The sequence below is a fragment of the Mugil cephalus genome, chromosome 14, assembly GCF_022458985.1.
Source record: "Mugil cephalus isolate CIBA_MC_2020 chromosome 14, CIBA_Mcephalus_1.1, whole genome shotgun sequence".
Lineage (NCBI taxonomy): Eukaryota > Metazoa > Chordata > Actinopteri > Mugiliformes > Mugilidae > Mugil > Mugil cephalus.
Genome location: NC_061783.1, coordinates 20,622,402 through 20,634,151, shown reverse-complemented (window position 1 = coordinate 20,634,151; position 11,750 = coordinate 20,622,402). Strand labels below are relative to the sequence as shown.

Genomic DNA, 11,750 nt, shown 5'->3' with positions numbered 1-11,750 from the left:
TCTCTTCAGTATTCATTTGTCTTTTTATTAAATTTGTCAGTAATCTAAGAGCAATTTGACCATTTTATTACTACCTACTATTTACCTAGTGGTTATTGAAAATATCTATAACACGGTTTATCGTGGTCAGGATGACCTGCAGAGGTTCAAACTGAGAATCAGAACCAGGAAGAAAGAGATTTTTTAAGAGACTTTTAACACTGTATGTTTGTTGGGATCGAGAAACTGATACATTAGAGGGATTTTAATCATCACAGAGATATAAAGTCAGAAGTTATATCTGTGAGGAGGAAATAAGGAGAAGGAGGAGGGGAATGAAAAGGAGAAGGAAGATGAGTAGGAAGAGGAGGAAAAGAAAGAGGGGAAGAAGGGAAAGGAGTAGAAGAAAGAAGAGGAAAATGAAAAGGAAGAGAAGGAGGACAACCAGGAGTAGAAGAACGAGGAGACGGAAGAGAAAAACAAAGGAGAAGGTAAAGAAGAGAACAATGAGGTGAAAAATGATGAAGACAGAGTAGAAGAAGAAAGAAGAGAGGAGGAGAAGAATGAAGAGGAGAACCTGAAGGAGAAGGGGGAAGGAAGAGGAGTAGAAGAAGAACAAAGAGGAGAAGGAAGATGAGTAGGAAGAGGAGGAAAAGAAAGAGGGGGAGATGGGAGAATGAAGAGGAAGAGAAGGAGGGCAACCAGGAGTAGAAGAACAAGAAGGAGAAGGAAGAGAAAACAAAGAAGATGAAGGAAAAGAAGAGAACAATGAGGAGAAAAATGATGAAGACAGAGTAGAAGAAAGGAGAAAGAAGAGAGGAGGAGAAGAATGAAGAGGAGAACCTGAAGGAGAAGGGGGAAGGAAGAGGAGTAGAAGAACAAAGAGGAGAAGGAAGATGAGTAGGAAGAGGAGGAAAAGAAAGAGGGGAAGAAGGGAGAATGAAGAGGAAGAGGAGGAGGGCAACCAGGAGTAGAAGAAGAACGAGGAGACGGAAGAGAAAAACAAAGAGAAGGAGAAGATGGAGGAAGAGAACAATGAGGAGAGAAAGAAAGGGGGAGAATATGAAGACAGTAGAAGAAGAAAGATGAAAGAGAGGAGGAGAAGAATAAGGAAACAAAGGAGAATGAGAAGGAAAAGAAGGAGGAGAAACCTGTCAGATAAGAGCAGGAACCTGAAGCTTCCTTCCTGGTCTGATGAGTTTTCATTTCTCCTGCTACATCCAGTTTATTATAGGCTCAGAATTTGGCATCAACAACATGAAACTATGGATCCATCTAATCTCATCTTCCTCGTATCAACGATCCAAACTCAGGTAAAGATGTGGAAGCTCCTGAGTGTCAACGGAGAAACATCACCAAGACAGAAATCATCATCTTCCTCTTCACTTTGCTCTTGATCTAGTCTCATGAGTGAAATAAAGACAGGAAAAACCGACCATTTTGACCATTTTTTAATGAACCCTGATTATTGTTTAATTACAAATGAAGATGAACAGACAGAAGGGAAACAGGAGTACGGCTGGATCCTCACCGAGAACAAGAACGAAAGTCTCTCCCGCGAGGCAGACAAGAGGGGGAACGAATGTCAAATAATACAACGGTTAATAAAACAGTACAACACTCCTCTTCTTTTCTTACACAATCCTCAAAAAATTAAAAATGGAAAAAAATATATATATACACAACATCAAAAAAAAAAGAAAAGAAAATAGATTCTCCCCTTTGTTGTTTCATCATGTTGGGGGATGATGGGTTTACCCTCCCTCTTGTTCACGGTAACATGTTAATTATTATAATAATAAAAATAAAAACACTGAATCCGACTAAAGTTCATGGACGACAGTGCAAACGGGAACAAGAAGCAAGAAAAAAAAAAAGAAAACCTAGGAGTTCATGGGCCGCTTCAAGAGGGTACGACATAATAATAATAATAAAAAACAGTTAATAATAGAATAATTACAAAGAGTAACAGTAATATGGAAAAAAAAAGAGAGAAGAACAGCATGGGGGTGAAATGTAGATTTGTTTGAAGCCACGACAGGTAAGGCAGCACAGGTGTAACAGTTCAGGTACGGCCTTCTGGGTTTATCTCGTTATTAACCGCTACGTCTTTAACGATTCACTTCTGTGGAAAAATTAATAAGAAAATAAGAGGATGGATGTGTGACATTTTTTTTTTGTGCCTGGTGAAGGAAAAATAAATTGGAGCCTTTTTTGTGTAGAGGCGTGTGTGTGTGTCTGTGTGTGTGTGTGTGGTTTCTAAAGTTATGTCCACACACACACATGGATGAGAATGAGCGAGTCAGACGTTCGGGGAAGTCCCTGCCGTTTCCTCGCTGTGATCGGGTCTAGTTTCTCCTCCAGAGAGACTGCGGGGGCGTCTGATGTCATGTTTCCCTTTATTGTAGCCACAGTGAAGCTTCGCTCTAACCGGGACAGAGTGTGTGTGTGTGTGTGTGTGTGTGTGCGTTTGTGTTTGTTTGTCAAACCAAAGTCCAGCCACATCAGCTGCACGGCGACACACACACACACCTGACAAAACGCCCTCTACCTCGGCTCTAAGTCGTGTCGAACGTGCGGTTTTAAGGCGGGCGGAGATGGTCGGAGAAGACGTAAAAGTGTGGCTCGTTAAACCCCACCCGGCTGGCCCTCCAGGGACGTTAAAAACAAACCGAACAAAATACAGATCTGGTTAAAATGTTCGCTCGCTCCTTCGCTCGTTTTATCCCCTGAATAATAATACACAAGAACAGTTTATTATTAATATTTTTTTCTGTTTTTTCTTTTTTTTTCTTCTTTTTTTTTTTTTTTACACAATATAAATATAAAACTCTGACACCGGTTGACGCCTTTTGTCACTGTAGCTCAACGGTCGAGAGAAGGCAAGGGTGAGAAGGCAGATTTATACTGGTAGTAATATGCCCGTTAGAATATATACACATCTTTACCATTTAAAAATAGATGGAAACTTCCTGATTTCTATCAAATGACCATATTGAAATATAATATTTGAGATATATTTGAATAAAATATATATATATGTGTAGATTTTGCTTATTAACTGTATCTCTTTTATAAAAGCAGAAGGCGTGTGTGTGTGTGTGTGTGTGTGAGGGGGTAAATTTTAAGAAAACAAACAAAACAAAAAAAAAGGCACAATCTTAAATGTTTGGAATAGTTTGTTCATTAAAATGGGCTTTTTTTTCTTTTTAAAAATAAAATCGTTGTTTTACTCTCAGTGAAGGTTTTTTTTTTTTTGCCTGAGTTGACCTCGACATTCATTACGTGGTTCCCGTTTTTTTTTTTTTGTGTGTGTTTTTCTTTTTTTTTCCCTCCCCCTCCCACTTCTGGATAAAAATCAATTCTCCAAACATCACATGTACAGATTTTGTAATATTTGAAAAGCTCACTGCAAAAAAAAATAAAATAAAATAAAATAAAAATGCCCTAAAATACTGTCGATGTCCTTAAGAGGCACAAACGTCCTGACAGAAAGAAAATACAAAAAAAAAAAAAAAAACGACAACAACAACAGGGGAATGCAGACGAGAGCTGTTGATCTGAGCGTTTGAGGGTTAAAAACAAACAAAAATAGAAAATGCCCTCAAACCAAATAAAAGATGTGTGCGAGGACGAGCCTCCGTGTGTCCTCGAGGCTTCATGTCCTGGGTCCACGCACACGTACGCACAAACAAACACTCGTCTAGAAACAAGTGTGTGTGTCTGTGTGTGTGTGTGTTTAATTACAGCCTTGGTGGGAGCCGCTTCCTCATTTCCACAACAAGTGAAGAGGAAAGATCCTCCGCTCCTTCTCTGTACACAAACGTCTAAATTAACGTGTCGTCCGAGAGGTTAGTTTTTAGTTAAAACTGTGACCTCCTCAGGTTCGTCTCTATACACTGTAGTGAAGGGAGGGGGGTGAGGGGGTGAGGGGGAGGGGGTCTCAGTCTGGCCCTGATGGCGTCCGAGTTGATTCCAGGAGAGAAAAGACTGTGATTGCAGACTTGTTTTTTTTTTTTTTCTTTCCTTAATCACCACTTGAAAGGAGACAAAAAAAAAAAAAATCCTCTCCTCAGCCTGTAAGATCCTTCAGAGCGAGTTCTTGTAAACGGCTGCGTGGTGACGGGTGCAGACGGAGGAGGCACTTCTGTAATCTCTATCAGGGCTGTTTAAATGTCTCTTTAGTAACATCAGGCTCTGTGTCCTGATTACAGCGAGCACAAAGGAGAGAAGGAGGCTGAGTGAGGATATTCGTTTCATTTATTTTAACTTTGTGTTCAGGAGTAGATCCATGAGAGAGAGAGATCTGGGGGGCACAGGTGAGATCAACTTTACTGGCACTAGGTTGGGGGGGGGGTCGCTGTGAGTGTTAAAGATCAGTCAATATACAAAGATGTTTGGTTTTCTCTTAGTGTTTAAGTCGCGGCGAACACATCCGAGTCCGTTGCGTTCGATTGGGAGCCACGGAGACGTCTTTCTGTACATTAGAGGATCTGTGGATGTGTCACACTGAGGGGAAATCCTTGAGTCACGTGACGCGTGTCCAGATACTGAAGTGTGTTTAGGAGTTAGAGTTTTCCTGCCGCTGTGACGTCACTGGTTTTCCAGAAGTGTGTGTGTGTGTGTGTGTGTGTCTGTGTGTTAGTGAAGCTCAGCAGCCGGTGTTTTCCAGAGACAGCTGGGCCGTGGCCCTCTGCAGCTCTGAGCTCGCTCTGCGCTGGGTGGGAGGTGGAGGCAGCATCAACCCCAAAATAACACCCCCTCCTCCTCCTCCTCCTCCTCTTCCGTTCTCCACCTCTCCCGCTCTCCTCCTCGCCTCCTCCCTCTTCCCCTCCGCCCCCTCCTCCTCTCCCTCGGCCCTCACTTTCTTGTCCTCCGCCTCGTCCCGCTCGCCGTCGGCCTCCATCTTCTGGTCTTCGCTCCAGCGGCGCTTGAAGCGGAGTTTGAGGGGGATGCAGCGCGTGCCCCCGGGGCTGATGGGGGCCGCCTGACCCGGCTCGCTCTTCAGGTTCATCAGGGGGAAGGCCAGGCCGCCGCCGCCGCCGCCCAGAGGGGGGGTGGCGGGAGTCTTGAAGACCTCCTCGTCGTCGTCGTCCTCGGGGTTGTTGCTCTGTGGAGGCAGAGGAGCGGAGGAGAGGCTGCTGCTGTTTCCGTTGGCATGGTGATGGACGTTGAGCTGGTGCCGATGGTGGCGAGCGGCCGCCGCGAAGATGTCGTCTTCGTCGTTGTGTTTCATCTCCTCTTCCTCGCTGATGTCGGTCACCTCCACCTCTTCCTCTGACTCCTCCGAGTCTGATTTGGGCTCCACCTGAAGAGGAAGAGAGTTTAGACTTTTCTATCCATCTATCTACGATTCTGGACAGATGTGTGTGTGTTTAAGTAAGAACCCACCTTGATCTTAGGAGGCCCGACCAGGACAGAGTTGCTCATCTGACCTGGGAACGAGGAGGACTGGCTGGAGGAGGAGGAGGAGGAGGAAGCAGCCAGGGAGCTTCCCGAGTCCCTCTGTTTGCGGCCGAGCGGCGGCGGCTGCAGCTTGAACTTGAATGGCGACGGGTGCTGGTGCCCGTCCTCCCCTCCTCCGCCGCCCGGGTGCTGGCTGAGCGAATGAGAAAGCTGCAGTGGGGGGCCGTGGAGGTGGTGCTTCTCCGGGGTGGGGCGGTGGGGCTGGGGGATGACGATGTTGGGGTAGTGGAGGAAGGCTCGGGGGCTGAGGTGGTAGTTGTAGACGGACTGGTTGTGGGCCTGCAGGTAGTGCTTCATGTCCTCTGGGTTGAAGGAGAAGTGGGAGCCCAACATGGGAGACGACAGGGAGGGTGAGGGGGTGTAAGGGAGGTGAGGGGTGGGGGTCATCGTCAGGGCCGGGGAGAGATTCGGCGGCAGCAGACCCCCGGGACCAGGCAGGGGTGAGACGGGGAAAGGGGACAGGGGGTCCGGGTGGACTCTGGCTCCAGGTCTGCCGAGCCCAGCTGGGTTCGGGCCCCCGCCGTAGACCCTGAATAGAGAATCATGGGGCAGGCGCGGGGGGAGGAGGCCCCTGAACGCCCGCTCGGGCCCCACGGCCCTCTCCTCGGCGCCCACGGCCTCCTCCAGCTCCGAGTTGGTGGAGGTGCCGTCGCTGCAGTCGCTCACGGAGCCGCGGGCCATGCGGCGCGCCACGCTGCTGAACATGCCCGGGCTGCGCAGCTCCTCGCTGGACGACAGGACCTCGGAGGGCGTGGACGGGGGGAAGCGGAAGTGGGAGCCTCCGGACGGCACGGGAGGGGCGCTCTGGGGGACTCGACCTGAGGACACGAAAACCCCAAATTTAAATGCGGCGCCATTATGTAAAACAGAAATCCAAGAAAGGGGGAAAAAAAAAAAAAACTCTTTAAAGTATGGGTTTTTTTTCTTTTCTTTTTCTAAATTTGGACAGAAGTTAAAAGCTGAAGAGAATGGGAAAAGTATCTAATGAGAGTCGGTTTTATTTTACCCCAGAGGGTTGCAGACACACAAAGAAAAACAGCGGGTTACATGAAGCCACAAGTTCCCTCTTTCCCTTTCAACCCCTCCCTCTGCGTCTCCCTTCTGCCAGGGAGACTGTGGCACTGCAATAAATTCTTGGCATCCGAGCACGTGCCAGAATTAAATATTGGAAAAGTCGCTCTTACTGCCATCACAAACATGGGTTGGGTTCCTCTGTTTTTTCCAGTCAGTGCTGCTTTTTTTTTTTTTTAAAAAGCACACATCCCTGCTGCCCTGAATGAGTCGACGAGCTTCGACTATCGGTCCAGATTGACGTGGGCACTCATGTGTGTGTGCGCGCGCGTGCGTAACCGTCGTATGAAACCATTATATCACAACATGTCAGTGTGTGGGCCACATCACACGCAGGCTATAATTAAAGTTTCGTGCTGCACTTATGTCACCCAGTATCCAACGCTCCATATGGGCTGTGTTTACACTGGGTGGCCAGGACCAGAACGAGAGACGGCTCGAGGAGGAGGGAGGAGAGGGATAAACTGGGACGTGGCAACGCTGATGTCTTAAGACTCAGTCGCCAGGCAGACACATGCCCACGCACACACACACACACACAAAAAAAATCTGTCTATATACCTGATTTGTTTATTTGTGAGTGAGAAATGTAGCTGATTTTTTTTTAACCCCCAGACTAAAAGTCAAGGGAACTGATTTCAGCTGCAGGCAAACTTTACCTATAACATTTGTCTTTGGAAAATAAATTAGAAAGTCACCCACTACGCAGACTGGAAACTTTCTCAGACAATAATATTTGAACGTCTCATTTATATAAACTCCTCTGGTTTTAGTCTGTGCTAAAACTGTCTCTTCCCAAAAAAAAAAAATAAAAAAAAAATTGTGTCATTTTGTCGGATAAAAATTAACTTGATGATAAATTCTTTGTCATGGATCACAGCTCATTGATGGTCATCACTGCACCATCTCTGAATTTCACTTCCATTCATGGTCTCTCTTCACTACATCCACTCAGTTTGTTGAAAAACAAAAAAAGAAACGTGTTCGTACCAGAGCCCATGTCGATGAAGGGATAATTGACGAGCACCAGTTTGTTGAAGTTGAACTTGTAGGTGAACCTCTTCCCTTTGGTCTTGTGGAGGATCCTCTTGTTGTAGTAGTATCTGAGGAAAGAAAGGAAATAAAAAGGATGTTATTTCCCGTTTTGTAAAGACCAAATCAGTAAATCTCTGATAGTGGCCTCAACGGTATGAAACCACAGATAAGGCTGCTTATTTAAGCATATTTTCCAGCTTAGCCAGGTTTTATTCACCATGTAACCAGGGTGATCAACAAATTACCAACGCTCAGTGGACCTGAGAAGATTAAAACAGACAAGAGATGTGTCTATGTGACAAACCTCAACGGATCAGAGAAAACCTCAAAACTAGAAACATCTCTCATGAGTCTGGGGCGACTTATTCTATTGATACTATAAACAGATATTGAATCTTTCAAATCAAGACACATTTGAATCAGAAAACCAAGAGTTAGCAATAATTAAAGTTAAATAAAGGATGTCGGCCTTAATCAGGACCCGTTCAAAGATTTCTAGAGTCGCGATTCTTCAAATATCCCACATTTTTATATTTTATTTTATTTTTTTTGGTGTTTACTGTGACTGAATCCGTGTTTCCTAATCGTCTACGGTGTATTAAAACCAACACGTCTCACAAAAAAGACGCGATCTGTACAGTAATCTTACATTACGAGCCGTTTTAAAAATGTGAACATTCGCTTAAATTCAAAGTCTCGCTGCGATTACTAAAAGAAATGAGACAGCCATTCAGATTTAGCCTCAGCCGGGCAGATCCATTAGTAAGAGTGCATTAGTCATTGTCAACACACAGAGAGATGCAGAGGAGTGAAAAGCGAACGGCTGACAGCTCATGTAGAAAACAATAAAATGGCTCCTTATGACTCACTGATAGCCTCACGGAAAGAAAGAAAAAACAAAAACACATTCATATTTCTTTACATAAAAACTCCTCATTCAGCCGTGACTGGCCACTTCATTGTGATAAAAGGTAATATGTTATTCATCGTCTCCTGCAGCGCCGGGCAGAGAGGAGCCATCTTTGTACATAACATGATGGATTCGGTTAAAAATAAGTCTCCCGCCGACAATGATTTTTGATTATGCCGCTCGATAATTATAGGAGGTGAGCACAGAGAGAGGGAGAGAGTTTGGACTTGTGTAACTGCCCTTATCCTTCCATCGATCCATTTACCTTTACACAACTATTCATCCAGAAGATCAATAGTTTATTTGCGGCTACATACATAACACGCAACATGATACGACTGTCGTGTTTCGTCATTAGTAATGTGCAAGTGAAACTACGGAGGTTAGAGACGAGCTAAAAAAAACAAAAAAAAAACACCACCACGGATGTAATATTAGTCTTGATGATGAAGCTGCATCCCGGCTTCAGAGCGAACACAACATTAGTCACTGGAATTTAGTACAATAGAGAACGGAGTAGAGGGGGAGTGTGTGAACCAGGAGCTCGTCCAGCCCCTCGGTGACTCAATGAGTGAAGGGGCCTCTTCTGACGGCCGACACTGCTACGCACTCCCACACCGGCAGATGTGGAGCAGACGCACAAACACAAAAACAAACGGGCGGATGTGCACACAAAACGCCCCGAACACACGAGCCGAGGCAGAAAACATGCGCATGATAAGTGACGGCGACGCTACCGAACACACGCACGACACAAATTAAGAGCGGTGATATCAGGACGCGGGGATTTAAAACTCACAAATGTAAAGTCGGCTGTGGGGGAAAAACTATTTGTATTCAACTTGCCAGTTCATTAGGTACATTAAATCTACAGCTCAGAGGCTTTTATAATGTTACGTTTATGTTGAATCAGCATTAGAAAGGCGGTAGTTTAACTTTATTTCCTCTTGTATGGGATTGTAAGATTCAAATCACGCTTCATTCATAAAATCCTCCGTTTTTTTTTGTTAAATGAAAGAACTTTTAATCACGCAGACCAAAGTTAGCCGACGTGTGAGCGAGATCCAACAATTACTGGAAGCTACAACTCTGAAAGTTGATTGGATTTAAAAAGTATGACGACAGAGAGAAGCTGTGGAAAGCAAAGATATAAGCAAGATGTGAAACTAGAGGTAAAACGTTCCAGAAAAAGCACCAGATCAAGTTTATTTTTCCTTATATAGTGGAGAGCGCCTAAAATAAACTCTTCTGAGGGTTTTTTGACCATTTTTGAACACATCTTTTCGCTTTCTACGTGCTTATCTGAATTATTCATGTGTAAACTAATAGAATTAAAATTAAGTTTGACTGTAGTCCCTGGAGGAGTTTTGGTTTGTCCAAGTCCTACGACAAGTAACTGATGTGAAGTAACGCCGTCCCATTCAATTAAATAAACAAAAAAGCGAGAAAGCTAACATTTCAAAAAAGTAAATTTGCCACTAAACGCACCGTAGGCGGTAAAAGCAGCAGGATCAGCGCGAGGGGACTTCACTGTATGGAGAATAAAAGCTGGAGGGACATAATGTTCACAGACGTTGATAGATGGATGCTACTTTGAAGGCTTCGGGGGGAAAAGGCCAGCACATCCATGTGAAAGACACACACACTCAAACAGCATTGAGTCAATATGGGACAGCCGGTCTCACATCCAGGGGCCAGACTCGCTTCGAGGCCTCCCGCTCTTTGAAGACCATTTGAACTTCCTTCAAATAAACTAGAAAGGACTGTACAGAGCCCTGTGCATCGAACGCAAAACTCGCGCGTGCATCGGGCACACGTGTAAACCAATAAGTCACTTCAAAGCGGCTGAGGAGTATCAATCAAACATGAAGGGAAGCTCTCTTCCAAAAAGACGCCAGAATTAATTAACAGCCCGCCGTTCGTATAAAAAAGGTCTGCAAACCACAAAAGAGACTTTTGGCTCCAGCTGGTGCTTGATGTAAAATACTCACAGGAGACCAGAAAGAAAAAGGAACAGCTTCTGTTAATATACTTTTAAACCTTCATGGAATTAACTCCCTTCTTAAAATCCAACCAAGTAAATAACTTGAGGATCCAACTTGAGTCTATTTATGTGCGAAGTGTTTGATTCAAATACTGAGAATCACTACAGGAGAGTGGGGGGGGGACTCAGAACCCCTCTTCTAAGAAGATGAAACCATTAAGTAGGAAGCGTAACTATTAGCTGGGAGGCTACGCAGAGCTACAAATAACACTGATCAGCTGCTCTGCAGTTTATTCAATCTAGATCAGCATGTTGTTGTGGAAATATTTGTGGATTTTGAATGTTGAGAGGAAGATGAAAACCCCCGTGTTTAGATTCAACCAATCGGCTGAAGAGATAATGACAGGTGATCGAAAAAGTGGCGTTGACAACCCGATACTGGAAAACTGAAAACCTGATGTGCCGTTAATGTGAAACTTGTTTTTAATGCCACAGACTTTTAAATGTTTAAACTTTAAATCAACATTTTAATACATTTTTGTCTTGTCTTTTCTGAAAATAATTACTTCTGACCATTTCAGTTCCTTGGTGCTACTACCGAGCTTTCTGCAAAGTCTCTGATGTCTTCAACAGATGTTTAAATGTTAACAAGATGAAAAGGAAATGCCTCTGGGTCCTACGGGTTGAGGGGAGGGGCCTCTATGGTGGATCATCCCACAGATACTTGGTCAGTTTGGGATCTAACAAATTTGGAGGACAGGTCAACACCTTGTGCTGTTCTTCGTGTTTTTTTTTTAAGTTGTCTTAAGGTTTTAAGGGTCATTGCTATGAGGTTGAAGCGCCTGGTTTATGCCAGATACAACACTGAACTGTCACAATATTGTTGATGCTATTTAGTGGTCATAATATTGTGGCTCATCGGCGTATATAACTCTTCAAATTTATCCGATCTGTTACAAAACAAATATAAACATGCAGTCATGTAAGGTTATGTTGAGGGGGGGGGGAGTTTAAGCAACACATGAGACAGATGGGCCGGAGGAGGGATGACATATAACAAGGTGTTAAGTGCTTGTGTGCTTGTGTGTGTGTGTGTGTGTGTGTGTGTGTGTGTGTGTGGTGACGAGGCAGCGTAACTACTCATCGCCATAGCAAACTATATCCCACACAGACCTACAACACGGGAGGCGACACCGATGACTACATGTGTGCATGTGTTTGTGTACGCGATGATGGGAGCAGATGGGTGGCTAAATAAAACTCTGCAGCGTCCCACATGTGCAGCACGGAGGGCGAAGGTGTGTG

At 44.6% G+C, this 11,750-nt stretch overlaps 1 protein-coding gene across 1 annotated transcript in view; it reads right to left on the bottom strand.

The window, feature by feature from the left end:
• Nucleotides 1-1,414: 1,414 nt before the first annotated feature.
• Nucleotides 1,415-11,750, bottom strand: part of erf (Ets2 repressor factor) — a 32,195-nt gene continuing 21,859 nt past the window's right edge. Inside the window, exons 3-5 of the mRNA XM_047605438.1 lie at nt 7,507-7,619; nt 5,371-6,263; nt 1,415-5,287 (exon numbers count right to left, since the gene is read on the bottom strand). Coding sequence (XP_047461394.1) covers nt 4,631-5,287; nt 5,371-6,263; nt 7,507-7,619 — 1,663 coding nt within the window. The 3' untranslated portion in view covers nt 1,415-4,630. The remainder of the gene's footprint in view (nt 5,288-5,370; nt 6,264-7,506; nt 7,620-11,750) is intronic.